This window comes from Cibotium barometz, chromosome 58, assembly GCF_041138505.1.
Source record: "Cibotium barometz isolate CiBa-2024 chromosome 58, ASM4113850v1, whole genome shotgun sequence".
NCBI lineage: Eukaryota > Viridiplantae > Streptophyta > Polypodiopsida > Cyatheales > Cibotiaceae > Cibotium > Cibotium barometz.
In genome coordinates this window covers 10,638,165-10,661,033 of record NC_141103.1, presented here as the reverse complement: position 1 = coordinate 10,661,033, position 22,869 = coordinate 10,638,165, and the positions used below count along the sequence as shown (strand labels likewise).

General features: G+C 39.8%; 1 protein-coding gene across 1 annotated transcript in view; it reads right to left on the bottom strand.

The window, feature by feature from the left end:
* LOC147605887 (MADS-box transcription factor 23-like) overlaps positions 1–22,869 on the bottom strand; it is a 74,474-nt gene that overhangs the window by 27,435 nt on the left and 24,170 nt on the right. The window contains exons 2-5 of the mRNA XM_086792637.1: positions 16,899–16,974; positions 16,636–16,691; positions 16,452–16,551; positions 16,299–16,340 (exon numbers count right to left, since the gene is read on the bottom strand). Of these exons, the coding sequence (XP_086648763.1) occupies positions 16,299–16,340; positions 16,452–16,551; positions 16,636–16,691; positions 16,899–16,974 (274 nt within the window). The remainder of the gene's footprint in view (positions 1–16,298; positions 16,341–16,451; positions 16,552–16,635; positions 16,692–16,898; positions 16,975–22,869) is intronic.

The window sequence follows — 22,869 nt, the reverse complement described above, 5'->3', positions numbered from 1 at the left end:
CCGTATAGAGTATGTGAAATTACCCCGCAAGGTACCATCCGAGTGGAGACTCTCGACGGAGTTGAAACCATTGGATTCCTTAATGGGAGTAAATTCAAAAGATACTATGACCCCCTGAGCCAAGAGGAGTTACATGCAACCCATCAAAAGAAGGCAGCTAAAGAACAAGCTGAGCTTAAGAAGATACAAGCGAGAGTTGAAGCCAAAGAACATCAACAGCGTGCTAGGCACCAACGAGAGGCCAACTTGGGGATTACACAAGCATTTTTCGAGGAGGCAGACGAGGATTCATTGGAATCTGCTAAGATACCCAATTGAGTTACAGAGTCCTTACGGGGAGGTGCTGTATAATGTATTATTGGATACAAGAGCTCAACACAATTTGCTATCATATGGCGTGTGGTGTCAACTTGGAAAACCACCTTTATCCAAGAGTGCTATCCAAGTTCAAGGAATCAACAAGAAGAAAACCCCTATCTTAGGAATTCTGCACACTCCGGTTGCCTATGACAAGGGGACCGTAATTCAAAGTTTTTTGGTTATGCCTACGGGTACCATGGAAGGGACTATAAACTTAGGGCGCAAATGGATGATGGCCACCAAGTGCAATATCGATTGGGCAACCAGACAAGTCACAACGCAAGAACCAACACTAGGTCTGACCGCTCAAAATCCCGCACCTAAGTCATCCACTCAAATGCTAGATAATGAAAAATCACAAAGTCCAGTGGCAAAACCATCTTTGATTATTTGCCACCCCTCTAACGCTTCAACGCCAAGAGTGAAAACATGCAGGGTGGTCTCTAAAGCTCCGCTTACTATGCCAAAAAATATATACAAATAGGTCCCAAAAGCTTCGTTAACAGCTACTTCCCTTGCTCAATCTCGTTCAGACAAGAAGCCTCGTAGGAAGAAAACAGCTACCCACCCGAGAAAGGGCAATGTAACATCACGATGGATCCCTAAAAAGTTATTAGTAGCCCAAGGGTACTAGGAGGGGAATGACCAGATTTGGGTCCCTAAACATAAGCTGAATCCCTCTACATGACCTGTAAAACCTTACAAACCAATTGTTACCACCCCAACGACAATTCAAGACTGTGGTAAAAAGGGAAAGGTAACAGAGTGCTCCGCACCACTTCTTCCAGAGTTAGTTTGGATTCCCAAACGATATCGATCATTACCACCTAGCTCAGGAAGGGGGGAGCCACATGAAGCTTCTAGCTCCTCATGACAGGCACACGTTGATATAGAAGTTTCTATATGCTCTATACCTACTCTTGTCAACACCCAACAAAAGATCGATGAGTCTACGTCTCCCCTTGTAATAGTATCGTCGGAAACCATTTCATCCATTCGTCAATGGGAGCGTACACTAACATCTCTGCAACAATTGGATGTGGCCACAAGGGTTATAAAAAGCTATCTGCGCACATCACAACCTATGACCCGCTAGACAAATTGGTTCCAAGAGGCTGCAACATCATTGCAAAAAATATGATCTATCCAAGGAAAGGGGGAGCATGTACTCACGCTCGACATTCTAATGCTTCCTCCTTAACCTTCTCCCCTGACCATGTAATTGTCAAATTCAAGGGGATGTATATATATAGCTTCATACACAGAAAAGAAAAGAAAAGAAAAGCAAAAAATAGTAAAAAAAGCAAGAGCACGTTAAGAGCAGAAATATCCGTATATACAATCAAGAACTAGATTGACCTATCATAAACCTATTGATGCTATATCTGTGTTTGCAGATATGGCAGATGCGCGATCATCATACACTTCATCCACTCCCACCTTTGGTGAGAGGTATCATCTGTACCTTTCTCGGATATTTCACATGTGCTATCCTGTAATTGAAATTGAATGGGATCATATAGATGTACTAGCCAGAGAGAAAAATGTTAAGGAATTGGAATGGCTAATTCGCCTATTGACCATGACTGACCCCTAATCCGTAGAAAGAGGACATATCCCCGATAGCCCAATGCTTTCCTTTTCCACAAGATGACTATCCTCGCATGGTTACATTCTTGATGAGTTTATGTGGATGGGAAAATGAAAAGGAAATATCTAACAATGATAAATGGACGGATGAAACTCATGGCACTACTGAGGATGACTTTATTTATTTGGATGATGCGGATAGAGGCTTAGCCTTAGGGCTAGAGCCAGGACTCTACAACATTCTCTTACTGTATCCTTAGTAGTAGTGTGGTGACTGGTAGGTAGGTTAGTGTTTTCTAGTTTTTTCTAGTTTGGATTCCTTAAACAAGTCTTTAATTTTTCACACTGATGCGCCTCTCGAGGTATAGTGCTTGTTAGTTGGTTATACAGGTGGAAAAGTTTGAGGTGGGTTCGCTTTCAAGTCCTGAGATAGCCGCAACGCTCATACATAAATATCTCATCAAATCGCAAGGCATTTTTCTCATCGAATCAAGAAGATCTCCAAAATACAGGTGTAATTCTTCCATACCCACTCTCTTTCGTTTTTACTGTTCAATTAATTGCATGAACTATAATGCATGACCACATGGAAATTGTCAATGTAATACTTAGTTTTTGAAGTTGCCTGACGTGCTAGTGTGAATCATTAATGAGTTTAACCTTATTGGATATATTCTTGAGAATGCATGCAGTCTTTAGTTAACCTTAGAATACGATTGTCTTAGGTCTAGGGTCAAACCATCTTAATGCTTGACACCTGGCCATGTGTGTGTTGACCTCTAGGACATAGCTTTACTCCTTTGTCGAAAGGATGCAAGACAAACTATAGTTCAGGAGCGAAGATCAAAAGAAATAAATTTAAAAAAAAAAGCCTACAATAAATGGCAATACAAGTCTATGATGCGCTTTAATGTTGGCCTATCGCCTTATTGATACTTGGTAGGCAAGGAGTATTCTACTCCAGACCCCGATGCCTTGGTTGGTAGGGAGTAGCCTTGCCTAAGGTGAACTAATAGATTCCTGGATAATGCCTTGTGTTAAACATGGTACTAGGATCGATGTTAGTTTTGCCTTAGGAAGATCACCATTGTGTATAAAAATTGTCACGTGCATAAAAAAATAAAGGCAAAAGGCTCCTGTAACTCTGATGGTTCTTGTGTCCCTTGGCTCGCGGTATTAACTTGTTCTTAGAGTAGACACAGTGTGGTCATCTGTTTATTTATTAAGCTTGGTTATTTTCCTTGACTTAGGCCAGTTAATAAACCTTGATTAATCTTTGACACCTTGCTAAATCTTGATTTACTTTCAATAATTTTAAACTCCTGTTAGTTTGCTACACTAGCTCATTCGTGTGGCCCCTTAAACTAAGTCTTATAGCAACATCCATTGTGGTCTAACATGCTTGAATTTATACACTTTATATCTTTTGAATTCTAGCATACTTTCACTCTACTTCCTTGTTTTGCAGACGGTCTACCACAACAACCCTATCGAGCTTACCATACCATAGCTTTCGAGAACGGATTCTACATTAGGAAGGGGGGCATGTTAACCTGTACGGACATTGAGACGTACTATGTTTTACGTCATTAATTTAAATATTTTGAGTCATGGACCGGGCTTGTCAGCACCATATGTTAAGGACAAAGGGATTGGACGCACCTTGAATATCAACAGGGTAAGGGTTCGGATCGGCCGGCCATGTATGGACGCCCATGTGTGAACGGCCAAGTCACCTATAAGAGCCAAATGTAACCCTAAAACTCTTATTCTCATGTGTTGAATACAAGAGTGCTCTTGCCTTATCTCCTTGGTTTCCTTCTCCTGCGTGTGAGAGAGAGAGAGAGAGAGAGAGTGAGAGAGCGATCGAGCACTGTGTAGCGGCACGGCGGCGGCGAGGCGGTAGAGCGGCGACGGCGGCTCCTCCTTCAGTGTTGCGACGCGAGAATCCTTCACAGTGGCAGTTAGAGTGGTGAGTGACACACCCTTGCATTCTGTTTGAGCTTAATTTTCCTGGTTGTATGCTTGCAGCCATTCGTGGCTCGCATACGGTGTTCGGCAAGTCCCCAGCTATGACCTGTGCGGCAAAAGCGCACACGGCTAAAGTGGCCGAGCTTGTCAACTGGGAAGTACCTCAAATAGCCTATGACATTAGATCCTTTGTGGGTATATGCTAGGCATACTCCACCCACATCGATAAGTTTTTTGACCTCTCGATAGATCTCACTGATCTGCTTAAGGGAGTGAAGACAAGAAGGCAAAAGATTCAAATGACTCCACGAGCATTGGAGGCATTCCAGAACCTCAAGGTGGCTTTATCAGAAGCGCCTTGTTTAGCACTTGCCTCCTGGGACGAACCATTTCAGGTGATCACCGATGCAAGTAACATCGCAATTGGAGGTGTATTGCAATAGAATGGTCATCCAGTAATTTACATGTCTCGTAAGTTACTACCCGTAGAGAGAAACTACTCAGTCTATGATCGTGAACTCCTAGCAGTTATATAGGCCTTGAAACATTGGAAACATTTTTTGTATGGCCGTGACTTTGAGGTTTGCACTGACCACCATCAGGCATTACACTGGATTCACACAACGCCAAGTGCACAGTGGAGTGATCGACAACACCGCTGGAGTCAGATATTCCAGCAATTCGGTGGTATGATTGAGTACCTTTGAGGAAAGGCCAATCCAGTGGCCGATGCTTTGAGCAGGAAGGGATAGGTGACTACGATTCAAACCACTAGACTTGATCTTGTTGGTATAGGACTAGATGACATGAAGCACACGGACGCGAATTTCCAAGAATCCGGTACAGAGTGGGAATAGGCATTGGATGCCACAGGACCATGCCACTTTCTGATACGCGATGGTTGGCTTTTCTACAAAGGCCGACTGTGTGTCATGAAGTTGTTCAGGTCTCCATGATGCCCATGATGCCATTACAGGTGGTCATAGGGGCATGAATTCGACTATGGAGAAATTGGAACGGCAATACTATTGGCCAAAGATGAGGCATGATGTGTTTACATATGTACAAAGCTGTGATATTTGTCAAAAGGTGAAGGCTCCTTGTGGAAAGAAGATAGGGTTGTTACAGCCCTTGCCAATTCTTGAGGGTCCTTTCCACCAAGACATTTCCATGGACTTTGTCACGAATCTGCCTCCTAGTCTGAGTATGAGTGTCGGAATGAGCTGGAATACCCCATGGCTGATGCTATTCACGTTGCTCACAATCCTGGCGAATATGGTAGGGATCTGCCCTACATCCTTGCACAGAGAAAAGCTCTATGTGATCTCCATTCCATACAGCCATGATCATCAGATGCTCCCCAACAGCATGGATGACCATATTCTATTGTTCTGGATGCAATGGTCTTGGCACATATTGAGGATGCTCCAATAAATGAGCCGAAAGGGTTGCAACACGCAACCATGGATGAGGGGGAGGGTGAGGCAGTGGAGGAGCTGTGTGGCCGAGATAGCCCAGGAATGCCCTCACATGTCCTGAAGTCTCCAATAGGTATGCCGAATAGCATGGAGGATGATCTCCCGAATAGCATGGAGGATGATCTCCTGGATGCTCAAATACACGAGGACAATAGTCAGGTTGTGGAGGAGCAGTGTGGCTGTAAGAGCCTAGAGAATGTCATGGATGATCCAGATAGTATTTCTAACCATGATGATGGGATGGTTGGTAAGAAGGTTGAAGGAGCATGAAGGCTGGAAGAGCTAGATGATGCCCATGGATGCCTCTAGCACTTCATCGAATTTTTCTGATGGGGTAGATAGTCATGATGATCTAGTATCAGCTGCTCATGAGAAGGTTCTCCGCAGATGTGGGTCACTTGCACCAGAACCAAGAGTGTTTGATACACTGCCAGTTCATTGTGTTGTCACATGGAGTACACTTAGCTGGGTATGCTGATCACAATCTTGGTGAGGAAGCATTGATCTATTTGGACAAGATGTTGTTGAATGGCATGCTTTGGGATGCAGTCACGGTCGCTTGCTGCTTGAAAGCCTGTGGCAGCATAGGAGCTATGGATAGAGGCCCTCAAATACATGCTCAGCATGGGCATGGTGAGGAAGCGCTTAACTGTATAAAGTAGATGCAAGCAGAGGGGGTGCCCCTAGATGCTCTCACATATGTCTATAGCTTGAAAGCTTGTAGTAATGATGGCTCGCTTGCGGAAGCATGGCTAGTGTTTGACAGCCTAGAGGTTTGATGCATAACCTTCTGGAAAGTGCTGATGGCTGCATCTTCTGACCATGGGCTCTGTGAGGACGTGCTTTGTGGATTGAAACGGAAGCGGCATATCGCCAAATTCTGTGACATTCAGATGCTACTTGAAATCTTCCGGTATTATTGGATGCCTAGAGAGGGGTCTAGAACTACACACCAGGATCATGAAGGAGGGACTCGAAGAAGATCCCTTAGTTGGCAGCAGCTTGGCGGACATGTATGCTAGTTGCAGCTTCCTTACAGAACTACAGGCGATGTTTGATGAATTGCAGAACACATCATTTGCCAAGCACATAGAACAAGGGCAGGCTCAACACATAAGAATGGAGGGTGTCTCTACTGATGTGGTCTCAAAGATGTCAGTAACCCTGTGGTACACTGAGCAAGAAGGGTATGCCAACTAAGGAGATCGTGACCTTGTTTTACATTGTTTTCATTCCAACGAGTGCTTTCTGGAGTCAACATGTCGAGAAGCTGCACAGTCAGCAGTCCGAGTGAAATACGGAACCCGGAAGCCTCCAGAGCTTATAACCCGGAGGGTGGAATGCGGAATGCAGAATCCGCATAGGCCAGAGTGCAGAAGCCGGAAGTCGGCTCGTGTATACAACCCGGAATTCTCTGGACCTTATAACCCGCGGGTGGTGTGGAATTGTCAACCTGGTGTATGTGCGGAAAGCGGAACACGAAAGCCTTGCCCGGAAGCTGGGCTGACTAGCGGAACCCGGAAGTCGTTCCTGCGAAAACCGAAAGCTGGGCTGACGGGCGGAAGCCGAAAACTGGGCCGTTCGTACTGCTAGCTCCAAGTTCAGAGGTGTTTCACGTTGTCCTTGCGACGGACAGTCCGGAGGTGTGTCCACAACTCCATTTCAACATGAACTCTGCTGGGATTGACCAAATTCAGGGTGTGGCAAGCCACGCTAATCAATGCGTATGGACAGTGCGTAAGCATATCTAATGTACAAGCAATCCTTGGTGGTCATGCACGCGAAGGTCATGAAACAAGCATGCACATTTCTAATGGACTGCTTGGTAGGAATGTTCTATGTTGGAATGCAATGATTGCAGCATCTGCTCAGACTCCGCATGACAAAGACGCTTTAATTCCCTTCCATCACATTCAGCTTGAAGGCATCAAGATGAATACATGTGCCCGCCTGCGTGCTCTCAGGGAGGGGCCGAAAATTCATACAGTCGTATTAATGGATGGATATGAGTACCACATGGTTCCGGGATTAAAGCTTGCAGACCTCTTTCGATGTGCAAGGGACTTCAACATGGTAGGACGCGGATGGTTGCTCATCTGAGCCTATGGCTATGCATGTTCGGTACCTGCTCTATTCCATGCCCCTCAAGTATCAACATTCTGATCCGCACATGGTTTTATGTTTTCCAGTTGTATGATCACGTATGGATGGCACTGTATCTGATGGGTTCTCAGCGCTGGCATGTTGCCATGAAATGGTTACACTGTACTTCCACTAGATTTAGGTTATGTGCACGACACCAGCATGACTCTATGATTGTGGGTTCGAGTCGTCGGATTGGGAATCCGACCCACCAAGTGTGCCAAGTGTGTAAACATCTCTAATGTTCTATTTTATTCATGTTCCCTCATGCTCTAATGGTCTTTTCTCTTTGATTTTTCAAACAAATATCTAGGTGTTTCTTTTGTAAGTGTTTTGAGAAGCTCACCATCTTGTGCGACTCCTCTCCAATCCACTCAGCTTGTTATTTTAGGTTACTACTCTTTGCCTTTTTTGTTAATCATTTAATTTTTTATGCTTTCAATCTCTACGTCTATGTTTTATATATAATGCATACTCTATGTATGCAAGCATAAAGCATACATATACTTTTTGTATACATAAATAGAGCTTGCAAGCTCTATTTATGCATACATATACTATATGTACTATTTCTTCATCGTTGAAAGACCATTCATAAGGCTTAGTCTTCTCCATGAGGCTTAGGCATAATCCTAATGCATAAGGCTTAGGCTTATACATCAGGCTCAGGCATTAGGCATGAGACTCATGCCTAATGCAAGAGGCTTATACATTAGGCTCATGAATTAGGAATGAGACTCATGCATGATGCAACTATGCATAATACATGAGACTCATTCTCATGATGCAAGAGGCTTATGCATAATGCACGATGCAACAGACGCTAATACATGATATTGATCGTCTCCCCAAGTAAGATCTTGAATGGGACTTTCCACTAAGCAAGAAGTCTCATTCCCTATGTGGTCTAGAAAAGATTTTCGAGAATCAACTTCTAGTAAGAAGAATTTGTCCTCCGAGAGTGCGGGTAGACAATCCATGTTGTGTGCTCTCGAGGTCTTCAATCCCTTTACTCTCACGATAGCTCTGATACCATGTGAGGGCAAAAGGATGAAAGCACCAGATGTACAAGAAATCAAAACAAAACAACACAACATGAAATATGTGAGTAAGTCTATATATAATGGTGAGTGAACATATGTACAAGAGCCCTTTGATGTGAGATGACTCTACGTAGGAAGACTAGTGCAGAAGCAGAGATGATATCGGACCTCAAGTGCGATTGATGATGAAGGCTCGTGTCGAGGTGAGCCAAAGCACTCTAAGAGGAGGTTCGTGTTGTGAAGGCTTGTGTCGGTGGATGCAGAGGCACACTGAGAGAGGTAGTAGTGGAAGCGAAAGATGAGGTGATACACGCTCTGGTGAAAAGGGTGTTGCGGTACTTGAGGTGGTAGATGAAGAGCGCAGAGCGCTACCGTCTTGGGTGTAGTGGTGCAACCTCTAGTGACAAGGGTGTTGCGTACTTGAAGTGTGCAGGCTCTGGTGGCAAGGGTGCTACTACATACCTGAAGGGTGAAGAGCAGAGAGGGCTATCATCCTGAGTGGTGCCGATGGTGAAGAGCAGAGAGGGCTATCATCCTGAGTGGTGCCGATGGTGAAGACAAGGAAAGATTGTGCTGTTGTCTCAATGGCGTGATGTAGAAGAGAGTGGGATGCTCTCCCAATGGTCTGAGTTGAGGAAAAACGTTCTATGTAGTAGAGAGGGATGCTATCCCATTAGAGAAGAGAAGGCTGTTGTTGCATGATCAGATATGTAATGCTTGTATGATTTATGTAGCAGAGGGGGTTGTTGTCCCATGAACATATATGTAATGCTGAGGTGCTGAATGTAGCAAAGAGGGCAGCTGTCCCACGGTGTGGCCAATAGCAGAGAGTGCGCTATTGTCCTAAGGTGTGGCCGCCAGTAGTAAGATGTTGATGTGCTAAGACTCACAAGTGATGATGATAACGCATGTATTGTGTATGCGTCGGCAGTAGTAATACTAGTAGCAGATGGTGTCGGGTATAGTCAAGAGGTGGTACACACTGATGAATGATGAGGCTGACCTATACATATATGGTGAGGGCTATCGGCGGCCATCATAGCAAAGACACCAAAACCTTACTACCTAGGTCTCCATGATGGCTAGCGACTATACTACATTGGATGCCTAAGAAGGCTATTGATTCCCAAGCCCTCCTTCATGGTGATGATGAAGATGCTAATGATTTGATGATGTACTGTTGATAGTCATAATGATGCTGCTAATGTTGATGATCTGATGGTGATGGTGATGACAATGACACCTATTTGTTATCCTAACTACTAGATTAGTCAGGATTAAGATCGTTCATGTAGTTTATTAGCCATAGCACATGCGTGCACATGACATTCGCTTTGACTAAACTTGATGATGGGGTGGACACTCTGTCATCCTTCCTCCTTGGACTGCTGACTTTGACCTTCTACTTTGCGTGACTTTGACTTTAACTGATATTTATGTCTGAACACCTTCATTCCTAATCTCCACTTCTAAGTCTTTCTGAAGAATTGAGCATCTGCTCCATTGCTATCCCCATGCCTGCTAACTCTTAGCATCGTGGTGGGTCACCTACTAGAAATGATCATGCCTATTTCCAAGCCTTTGTAACTGATCTAAGAGCTTAATAATGTACTAGTTCTACAAGCATACCCTCACAGAATGCTTCCTCTAGCTTTGCCTATTTGTAGACCACTCCATCTGCTACCCTGGTACATCCTTCTTGTTGGAACTTTGCACCTTCCTTGGGACTAACTTAGTGACTAAGCCTAAATGCTCGCATACCAATCTTGCATGCACGGAAGCCTTGTTGTATTGATCCATAGCCTTAAGCCTGCTGATTAAGAACAAGATACTGACTAAACATGATTAAGACAAGAGAGAGAGAAGAAGAAAGAGATTGGTGTTAGGGTTTTTCTTGTTTTTAATATTGTGTAAAAGGATATTGATGAATGTACATGGCTTGGCCCTTGGTTAGCCCCAAAGGGGTTGACCTATGGACCTACATAACTTCTATTGACTTTCTACAATGCTAAAAATGATCAAATGATTGACTTAATTTTTGAAAATGATGTCAAATGCTTTTATAATATGCTGAGGTGCTAGTTGGCTAGCAGATGCACTTGTCGGCCAGCTTGGACATGAATATTAATTTCTTTTACCTGATAAATGTTGTGCTTCATGTATTGTTTTCCCAACCTTACTAACCTTCAACCTATTGCATAGCCACATGCTACCCAAGTCTCTGTGATGGCTATCAACTATATAGGGTGAAGGCTTGAGAAGGCTGTCGGCGGCTGGGTTCCCAAACCCTCCTTCATGGTGATGAGATGAAGATTCTTATGATCTAATGACATTGTTGATGTGTTGTGCTGATAATGATAATGATGCTGCTAATGCTCATGATCTGACGATGACACCTATATGTTGTCCTAGCTGCTGGATTAGTCAAGATTAAGACTACTCATGCAGATGATTAGCCACCATGACACGAGCATGTGCACGTGACATGCATAGAGTATGTATATTGCTCTCTTTATGCATGCTCTATGCATATTACGCGCTCATATACATAGAGCATGTATACTCTAGGTAGGGCATAGAGCATACTATATGCTCCATGCTCTATCCACTTATCTTTTCAAAGGAGAAACAACATCACTTCCTCACATACCCACTCTATTGACTAATCCTCCAACTGTTCATCAAACTCATTTTTCCTCCACTCTTGCCTAGTTCCCACACTTCTCCTCTTCAAACTTCTCTTCACACTACTACTCTTCATCAAACCCTTGCATGCACTTTTACTCTTCAAACCCCTACATATTTTGATTTGCATGATCAGTGTAGGAGTAGTGGAGGTGGGGGAGTCTTGCCTAGGAAAATGTTTTTGGGGCTAGCTATAAGTGAGAGGACCTATTCACCTCCCTCCCACACACCCAAATCCAAAGGGCTACATATACTACATTGTAAGGAGTCATGGTGGAGTTTTCATGGTGGATAAGTCTTGTATGACATATAGTATGCACTTCAAACAACTTATGAACTCCACCTATAACTCTTTCTTGAAGAGGTGGGAAGAACAACAATCCACATGATACTTTTACTATGTCCATAGGTGCCTAGATGAGAGATTCCCCAACCCTATTGATGAGTAGTTCTTTCAGGATTGGCTTTAAATGAGGATGATGAATTTCCTCCAAAAGAAGAAATCGTGGATTCGATGAAGGGCAAGGAACATTGTAAAAGCAAAGAAGGCTATTTCCCCACCACCTTATGGGTGCACAAGCAGGACTGGAGAAAGTGCATCCAAGATGCAAGGAAGTGGAAACAACAAAAATCAGCATTAAACAGTAAACTCACAAATAAAAAAGTTTAGCTCAACGTGTTGGGAGCTAGGTGGGAAGGACCATTGAAAGGAGGACTTTGTAAGTCCTTGAATCCTTCAATTCATAATAGTTGTAAGTCCTTGAATCCTTCAATTCATATTAGTTGTAATTACTTCTCGTGATGTTTACATTTATTCTCTTTTTTTTTCTTCAAGAAATGATTGTTCCTTGTCACCCTACATGGCAAGAGGTGGATTATTGGTGTTACCATCAGAACAACAAGACTTGGAAATGGTTGCTTAAAGGTGGAGTCATCACTAAAGAGGAACTCAATGAAGCTATTAGTGGTTCTAGGGAGGATGAGGTACTTCCTGACATGTTGATGATGAGGAAGGTGAAGATGATGACGAAAAACGGCCCATTCATGAATGAGGATCTTGATGCAGCCCCAACTCCATAGGATTGGTGCTTATACACCACCTTATTATGTTCTTATCTTCTTGCTTTGCGTATAATAAGGCATTACTCATTTTTGCTACTTGAGATGTACTTTTTCAATGATTAAGTAATAAAATCTATGTTATGGCTTGTGCAAAATAGTTGTCTTTAATTTCTCTATACTTTGGCCTCAATCTTGTGAAAATCTGTTATCTTTACCTTCATTTGCATACTTGCATATACAAAAGTAAAAAAATAGGAGGCTCTGCTTGCATGCATTGTAGTTTTTTTAGTGCAAAAGCAAGGGGAGCCCTCTTTTTTTACTTGTGCATATTTTGTCAAAATTTGTTGCCTTTACATTCACTTGCATATGTACAAGTAAAAAAATGGGTGGCTCCCCTTGCATGCATTGTAGTTTTTATAGTGCAAGCAAGGGGAGTTCCCTATTTTTTTGTTACAAGTCTACCACAGCTACTACTGGCCTAACTATAGTGAGACACTTGTAGCTAAGCCAGTAGCCATTCAATGATTTCTAAAAGCCTTTAAAAATAACACTGAGTTTCCTAGCTCCTCACATGGCTATACCTTCAAAGACCATATTAGGGAGTTTGGGAAAATCCCATTACTTTGGGAATTTTCTTTTCAATCTACTTTTTGATGTATCTTGAGCATACCAATTCCAAAGTTGTTGAAGAATGTGGATTTAGAACCTACTCTTCAAGATCTTTCCAATGATATCTCACATGAGGGGATTTTAACAAAATCTTTAAAGGGTTCACCATGCCCCCACTTTTTTATCTTGGAAAATGGGAATTGGGATTTTCCCAACCTCCCTAATATGGTCTTTTCATTCTATTATAGTGTAATCTAGTTTTGTACACACTTTAAACGGCTTCACCAAAAGACAACAATCATATTTGATTTAACTTTGACAAAAGTTAAGTATAGTTAAGCTATGAATTTACACAATTACCCTATAAATGATTTCCTAAATGACAAAAATCATATTTCTTTTATCTCTAATGCATGAGATTTCACACAAGAACAATATTGACTTGCTAAAATGTGACATCAAAGTATGCTAATAAGAGAGGAGAGAGAAAGAGAGAGAGAGAGAGATCCAATTTGTGTCTTAATATAAAGGTTTAAAGCTAATGTGATTATTCTTCTAGAGGTAATGAATCTTTGTCAAAATTTAAGTTCCTCTTCCTAGAGATTATGATCTATGGCAGACAGTGTAGCTCAAAAATAATGCTAAGCATGACATTAAAGTGTGCTGATAATAAGAGACAATAGAGAGAAATGTATGCAATATGTGTGTCTCAATATAAACATCTATAACAAAACCTTGTCCATTTTATGGAAATGGTTGTAGCTAAAATGAAGCTTTAATTTTTTAAAGAATGCTTTTGTGGAGGGAATGTTGAAACAAACACTCGAAGACTTCAAAACAATTTTGACATGTGTAATGTCTTGAAAATCAGCAAACACATTATATAAATAGTCATTGTGAGCATGCAAAAGTAATGGTGTGGATTGTTTTGATTATGAATGAGGAACCTTGTCAAAAATCTAGATTGGAATTTGAGGAGCTCAAGCTTATTGCATGGAAGTTATAGGACAACTCGTTGCACATATTCTACAAAGATATAGAAGACCTTAAGCCTTGAAATTTGGACCTTTGTCCTTACTAAAGACAAAGTCCAGCACCATATTTTAGTAGACAAGGATGACATTTGATTGTGACATGGTTTTACTATCGTCACTATCCACTATATATGTAGGAACACATAATGCATATGCCTACATGTTGTAAGAAAAATAAAAGGATGAAGTCATTAAAAACCCTAATCTAAGAGAGAAGAAACTCAAATCCATGAGAGGTTAGAAAAAAACAAAGAAAGAGAACATTCTAAGGAGGATCATATACTAAAACTCGAGGATCCATGAGAGGTTTAAAAAAACAAAGAAAAGGATGAAGTCATTCAAAACCCTAATTTGAGAGAGAAGAAAATCAAATCCATGAGAGGTTAGAAAAAACAAAGAAAGAGAACATTCTAAGAAGGATCAGATACTAAAACTTGAGAATCCATGAAAAAACAACAAGTCTAATTAGCAAGATAATACTAAAAATGACAAGATACTTTGTATTAATTAATGGCTCTTAAATAGCAAAAGAGATACAAGAATATTATCATGCAGTGATCGCTATATTTTATCCTTGGGATTCCCTCATTCAACTCCTAAATTCTCTCTCAATATTTTCCTAGAATATCTCCTAATTTTTCTCCATCATCCCATGTGATGTGCTGACATAATTGCTTACCTCATTTACATAGGGACAGTTCACATAACTAATGATCATCGATTTTACCCTTATTAAGAAAGGCTCTTTGACTTTTGAGGAGCTCGTGAGGTAAGAGACGATGGTGGTAATAAATATGAGGTGGAAGATGATGTGCCCACTAGAGATGATAATTTGCCTAACCAAGTAACATGAATATCAATGAAAGCTCATTGCTTAGCTACAACCTAAGGGAAGGTGATGCTCACACTTAAAGAAAGAGTAGGCAATGGCAGGAACTCAATTAGGAGTTCATGAAGTAGAGGATGAAGTTGGTGATGAATATGAGGTAAAAGATGATGTGCATTGTATAGACCTTCATTCTATGCAAGCCTATTTTTGTTTGGTAGTTTTTGTTTCCATGTTTGTAAACTTAAATTTTGAAACAGTTTTAGGTCTCCTAAACCCATTGGGTCTTCAGTGGATGTTTATATATATAAACATACATGCATACATACATATATATATGCATAACATATACACACATACATATATACATGCATGTTTATATGTGTGTATGTGTGTGTAGACATATATACACACATATATGTGTGTGTGTGTAGACATATATACACACATATATGTGTGTGTATGCATATATACACATATATGTATATATGTATGTATATATATATATGTATGGATGTATGTATTTATGTGTATAAACAGCACACACATACACATGGAGCATACACTCGTACATCCATACACACTAACAAGCTACCACAAATATCTGGCCCTCCAACTATGTAAGGTTCATGAGCATAGAAGTGACTTATAAAAAAGGACAATTGAATGTGGGAAGATAGTAACCAAAAACTCCTTTCTTTCTAAGGATTGGTTTGCATATATTGAGGGAGCCATACCACGCCATTGTAAATGACTTCTCCATGTGAGGTAGTGCTCGATAAAAAACAGTATTCTAGTGTATTTGTACCGGCCACATTAAGAAAAATTGGCTGACTTTTAGCCTTTATTTTAAGGAATGATTTTTATATATTTTCGTTATCAAAACGGCATATAGTAGAAATTTAGGAAATAAAAACCGGATAGGATTAAGAGTTGTCCTTATTTTGATTGGTTTAAAAATAAGTTTTTTTTTTCAAAGCACAGAAATTCTGAGGTCACCGCCGACCACAAGAGACATCGGTATCCTATAGGCGTAGTCTACATGAAGGCCCAGTGTCTGGTAGGCTCGCGATACATGGAGCCACAGAGGAGATCACAAAGAGATAGCAACCACAAATCAGCCAGGCACATGAGCATCATCTCAACATGTTCTATGGACGCATGGAGGGTTCACTATCTATACCCTAAGAAGATAAGATCATTTGTTGGCTTTATAACCATATTTCTGTGATCCCGAGTTAGCATGCAGCGCTGATAGGGAAGCATTTTAGAACCCAATGGTCTGAATCTTTTCATGCATTAGCTCATTTCGAAGCCATTTAATAGATCATTTATTTTTTGTAGTGCCATCAGGGGATGCTAGCATCTTCTATACAAACTGTATAGAGACTGTATTTTCTTGGTCTAATAGGCTAATTAGGCATTCCACCGAATCCCGATGATAATAAACCCACCCTCTGTGTCTGTGTGTGTGTGGGGGGGGGGGGGGGGGGTGTACCTTTTCTCTAATCTCGTCGAACTGCTCCAGAAGTAAATTCTCCTATAAAAAAATGGAATAGCATGGAAATTTCTCAGATGACAAAACAAAGACAGAATGTCCTGAGCAGAATACCAAATGAGAAAGAAATTAGGTCAAATAGATTGCACTTGCCTTCTTTGCACGAACACGTCCCAGGTTTTCATGGATTTGCTGCTCCAAGTGGATGAGATCTTTCAGGGACAGACGCTCTAGATCATCACCAATGAGATTTCTGCATGGGTTAGACCCAGTTACAGTTAAGGTTAATATAACCGATCATCCCGCAGTAACCTTTGCAACGTTTATGAGAGGGTACCTTTGCAACGTTTTCAACTTTTCAGTGTATTGAGCCAACCTATCTTTTTCCGTATTCTGCAGCAGCACAACACGCGGATCAGATGTGGCTTTTTGCCCTTACAATATAAGATTTTCCTTATCACTGACGATCGTTTTGTTGAACTCTAGGAAGAGTGAGCATCACGTTTTGTTCAATTGACGACGTCTGTGAGCTACGCTTTCAGCATGCCAGTTCTAAGATTCTTATAGTCAGAAAATTTACATATCAGGAAATCGACTCACATCTGAGGAATTATTATTGTCAGTAGACTCGGAATCTTCTCGGCACTTTACGTAGCGTTCCAGTATGCTTTGCATGCTGAAATGCAGAAAGTGCAGAAAAAAAATAAAAATTAGAGCACCACAAAAACATGATGAGATTTACAATGGCTGTACACTTTTTAACTTTCTCACAAAACAACCAAGTTTTTCATGCACAAAAGCAAGTATAAATGCTCCTCCATAGAAAGTGGTGTCTTCGTCCCAGAAGCCAGAGCACAGAGGCACGCGGTAACGCATGGAGGGGAGCAAGGAGGCAGAGCAGAGGTGTAAGGTACCTTAGAAGTTAGGACACTGATCCGTGCAAAAATCAATGCAACAAAATTATTGGGTGAATATGCAAGTGAACGGTTTGTGCGTGCATACTTAGTTCCGGTGTGAGGGCGAAATTTGTTAGCAATCGAGTTGTTTTTGGATCAAAGGAGTTCGCGGAAATGAAGGTACCGAATTCCCATGAACCATATATTTCATTTGTTCATGCTTATTCTACCCATAATCGATATGGTACTCTCAAATGTATCCACCCATCTATGTTGTGTGTGGATGAAGGCTAATAATGAGCCAAGCCACCTTTTTCTTTCTTATGATCTTTTTTTCCTCGCACATCTATACATACTCTTATGAATGAATGTGTAAGTGACCTTATTATGTCACTTAACTTGTACTTCACTCATTCTCATCAATTTATATTGATTATTATGTTTCTCTCTATCGCTTCTTACTTGCTACATTTGTATGTGTGTGTTATTACCTTTGTCACTAGTCTAACAATTGGTATATCAAAACAGGTTCTCTTAGCCCTCACCTCCTCGTCTCATTATCTTCTTCTGATTTGTCATAGATTGAATTATCTCCTCTTAGTTGGAGAAAGTATACCCTATAATGTGTTGCATGTTAAGTAGTCATTCTTTGAGGAAGGAAGTATATATCAAAGGAGTTTCATGTATATATAGTTGAAAAATGAGCAAGACATCAACGCATGGTTCCTTATACACCTTAGCAAAATGGTATGGCTAAGAGAAAGAACATCTCTCATATGACATAGGATTAAATAGAAATTATTTGGCAAAACGCCTAATCAATCAAGAGAATTTTGTGATTGGTAAATTATATCAAAGATTACATGATATCAAGTAGTAACTCAATGTAAGCAAATGCATACACCTATGCAAGGTGGGGCATTTGTTTTTGACCCATAGTTCCAACCTTATTAACAATCAAATAATTCACTGATAAAAGACTTTAAAACCCTCCACGAATAATTGTTGTGTAGTGATAAATGTGAAGAAGATTTGGAAGTGAAGTTGTTGAGTTATAATATGTTCTCATTCCTAATTCACTAGAAGGGCTATAGAGGCACCTTAGTGCACTTCATCAATTTTTCTATGAAAGGGAGATTACAAGGAATCTTTGTAAAATCAAGATAAAAAAATAAATTCTTTTATTTATGATTATCAATACCTCAACTAAAGAGACACTTTAATTCACTTCATCAAGTTTTTCATGAAAAGGATCTTACACTGAATCCAAGATCAAAACTAAATGATTTTTTTTATGATGAATTAATATCTAAAATATTAAGAAGCTTCATTTCATATGTGTGGGTTGTTAGAATCCATGGTGGTTTACGCAATCACTAAGATTAATCATGGTGAATGAAGATGTGAAGTGATTAGGATTAAGCACATAAGATTAAGCAAGAGCTTAGCCTAATAGCAATGTAGAGAGTGGAAAAAGACTTATGAATATGCATTAGATGGAAGCCTATAAATAGATTTGGTACAAAATGGTTAAGAAGTGATTAAAAAATAATCACATCTATCTAATCCAAAAGTAGCATAAAAAAGAGCACCCATTGCCTAAAATGGAGTGTACCACCTAAGGTTCCCTTCACATCAACCTATGGATGTCCTAGAAGTTTAGGCATGCCTACCCCCTATGTAGGTGCTAGCAAGTTGGTAATAGTAGTAACAATATTGCTATACTCTTCTTGAGGAAATATCTTATAAAGAACTGCCATAATGATCTCTTCTCAATGCGTTTCTTGCTACTTGCAAGCTGGGTTAGGATACTCTTTATGTAGTTAAGATGAGTTGGAAGAGAGTCATTTGAATTCATCTTAAATTTATGAGCAGATAGATCTTTGAGATTTTCGATTAAGGTCTAAACAATGTATCAAGAGTATTTGAGGCCTGTACTGAAGTCTCTTTTTCATCTATGTGATGGATGTAGGTGTCACTAGGGCCTAACCTAACATAATTATTGCCCAATGGCTTTTCATCCTTGCTCACCAAAATTCCATTGTCCTCTCTAGTGGTAGGCATTCTCTCTTTTTCATTTGTGACACCCATAGTGCCTTCCTCATCAGTGTAAACTTGATTTTGGTTTGCCATATGTGGAAACCATTTCCCTCAAACTTATCTCTTGAATGTGTTACATGACATCATGTTGACATGATGTGATAGGTCTTACCACTTTAAAAATCAATCCAATGTTAGAGTCTAAAATGTTTACAAAGGGATTAAACACATGCTAGAAACCCCCCATCACCATATAAGTGCATATTGTTTGCAAGAGAAATTTTGAAAATCCTAAAATCTTTGCATGAGAGTAATAGTATGGTTGTTTTTGCCTTGTACTTCTTTATTTTCTTGATTATCATCCTTGACTTGATGTGCTTAGAATTTAATGACTCATAATCACAAGAAATCTTTAATGCCTTCTTCTTAGGCCAATAATAAGATTTAAGTGAATCATAATCACCTCATAACCAATTAAATCATTATTTTGGGGGTGAAAATCTCAGCCCAAAACTCAAACCACTTAGAGCACATAATTGAGGGCCCTCCCGAAATATTCACCCCGGTGCTTAAAGACAATGTTATAGAAGGGTTTCTAGATGTGTTTGAAGGCCTTAATCATGTCATCAATTAAAATAAGAAAGCATTAATCACTATTTTACTTGTGTACCTTATGTGGATCATTTGCTTGCTATTATCAACATCTAATCAAATATTAAATTTGTCATTGTGTTTTCCATCTTCCAAAACCCTCATGGCTATGAGAAATTATATTATTCTACTTCAATGCTGCCGCCATTGACATTTCCCCCAAAAACACAAGTTTTTGCGAAAGGTCATTTCTATGCCATCCACATAGTTGAGGCATTATGCTAAAGTATCTTTGAGTTAGGAAGAGTCTTGAAGTGATGGCAATGCTCAAGATTGAAAGGATGAGGAGAAATCAATCCTCCATGGACTGCGGGGAGAAGAAGAGGCAAGAACCCTAAAAAAATAAAAAATGATTAATAACGAATAGAGCTTAGTGACTATGATTATTAGCATGGATTAAAGAAGCATAACCACTAAAGTTTTAAGTGAAGATTTAGGCTCTAATACCATGTTAGAATCCATCGTGGCTTAAGAAAGATGCTAACTACTAAAATTAATCATGAGATGAATCAAGATGTGGAGTGATTAGGATTAAGCAAGAGCTCAACATAATAGCAATTTAGATAGTAGTCTATAAATAGGCTTGGTATAAAATGATTAAGAAAGTGATTAAGAGTTAATCAAATGTAGCTAATCTAAAAGTTGCATAGAAAAGAGCACCCACTACCTAGAATGGAGTGCAACCTAAGGTTCATTTCACATCGAATCCAATGGCTATCCTAGAAGTGTGAACATGTCCAAGACCTTGTGTGGTGATGGTAGTCCTCCACAAAAAAAAAACAATCAATTCCATCATGCATAGTATAGACAAGATACTACAACATCCCCATTAACGTCATCCGTGCTCAATAGTGGGTGTAGAACTTGGTATTAATATATACTCCCACACACACACACACACACACACACACACACATAACAACATACATTTATACAAAGGTCTCTGTACTGAGTTTCTATCAGAGCTCCAGAGATATAGGGCAGACTCAGCCATGATGAAGCCTAGCATTAAGGATCATATGAATAGAAAGAAGTATTACATCAAAAAGTTAGTTGATAGGTCATATGCACCACTAAAGATAGAAAGAATTAACACAATATCAACTCGCAGCAACTTGGATGAAAACTTCACAATATGTGAATTTTACATGTCTGCTGATACAACATAAAGATATAACAAGATGAATCCAAGAACATGCCCAAATTCACCTTATAAGAAAGTGCAATTGGTAGTCATCCACAAGAAAATAAACCATCAACTTCATCATGCATAGTATAGACTAGATACTACGACATCTCCACTAACGTCATCAGTGCCCAATAATGGTTGTAGAACTTGGTATTAATATATTCTCCCACACACACACTCAACTTGGATGAAAACTTCACAATGTGAATTTTACATGTCTACTAATACAACATAGAGATATAACTAGATGAATCCAAGAACATGCCCAAATTCACCTTATAAGAAAGTGCAATTTATAACCTCATGGTAGTCATCCACAAGAAAATAAACCATCAACTTCATCATGCATAGTATAGAGACTAGATACTATGACATCTCCACTAACGTCATCAGTGCCCAATAATGGTTGTAGAAGTTGGTATTAATATATTCTCCCATACACACACACTCCACGTGCACGCACGCACACACACACACACACATAAGAGCATACATTTATACAAAGTTCTATGTACTAAGTTACTATTAAAGCTCCAGAGATATAGGGCAGACTTTGCCATAATTAATCCTAGCACTAAGAATAATAACAAATAGAAATAATTATTACAACAAAAAGGTAGTTGATAGGGCAATTGCACCACTAAAGATAGAAAAAGGTTCTTAATAGGGCATATGCACCATAATTTAAAGATAGAAAGAACTAACACAATATTAATTGGCTACAACTTGGATGAAAACTTCACAATGTGAAATTTTCATGTACACTAACACAGCATAAAGATATACCTAGATGAATCCAGGAACATGCCCAAATTCACCTTATAAGAAAGTGCAATTTATAACCTCATGCTAGTCATACAATAGAAAAGGTAGTTGATATGGCATATGCACCACTAAAGATAGAAAGAGTTAATGCAATATCAACTAGCTGCAACTTGGATCAAAACTTCACAATGAGAACTTTGCATGTGCTCTAATACAGCATAAATATATACCTAGATGAATCTAGGAACATGCCCAAGTTCACCTTATAAGAAAGTGCAATTTATAACCTTATGGTAGTCATCCATAAGAAAATAGACCATCAATTCCATTATGCATAGTATAGACTAGATACTACGACATCCCCACTAACGTCATCAGTGCCCAATTGTGGGTGTAGAACTTGGTATTAATATATGCTCCCACACACACTCCACACGCGTGCATGCACACACCCACCTACATAAGAGCATACATTAATAAAAAGATTTGTGTATTGAGTTTCTATCAGATCTCTAGAGATATAGTGCAGACTTAGCCATATTGAAGCCTAGCACTAAGGATCATAACAAATAGAAATAATTATTACAACGGAAAGGTAGTTGATAGGGCATATGCACCACTAAAGATAGAAAGAATTAGCACAATATCAATTGGCTACAACTTGGACGGAAACTTCACAATGTGAAATTTGCATGTCCGCTAATACAACATGAAGATATACCTACATGAATCCAGGAACATGCCCAAACTCACCTTATAAGAAAGTGCAATTTATAACCTCATGTTAGTAGTCATCCACAAGAAAATAAACCATGAACTCCATCATGCATAGTATAGATTCTATATACAATCTTCATTTTTTAATTAGCTATCTTGATTCCATAAGAACAACCTAAAGAAAGGGTAAAAGGCAATTTGTGCCAATTTTATAAGTTTTGTGTTATCTTATAGAAGTCAAAATTAAGGGTCAAAATGATGGAGTTTGGATAAGAGGTGTGAAGGAATGAGTCATGGAGATCCTCAAGATCCT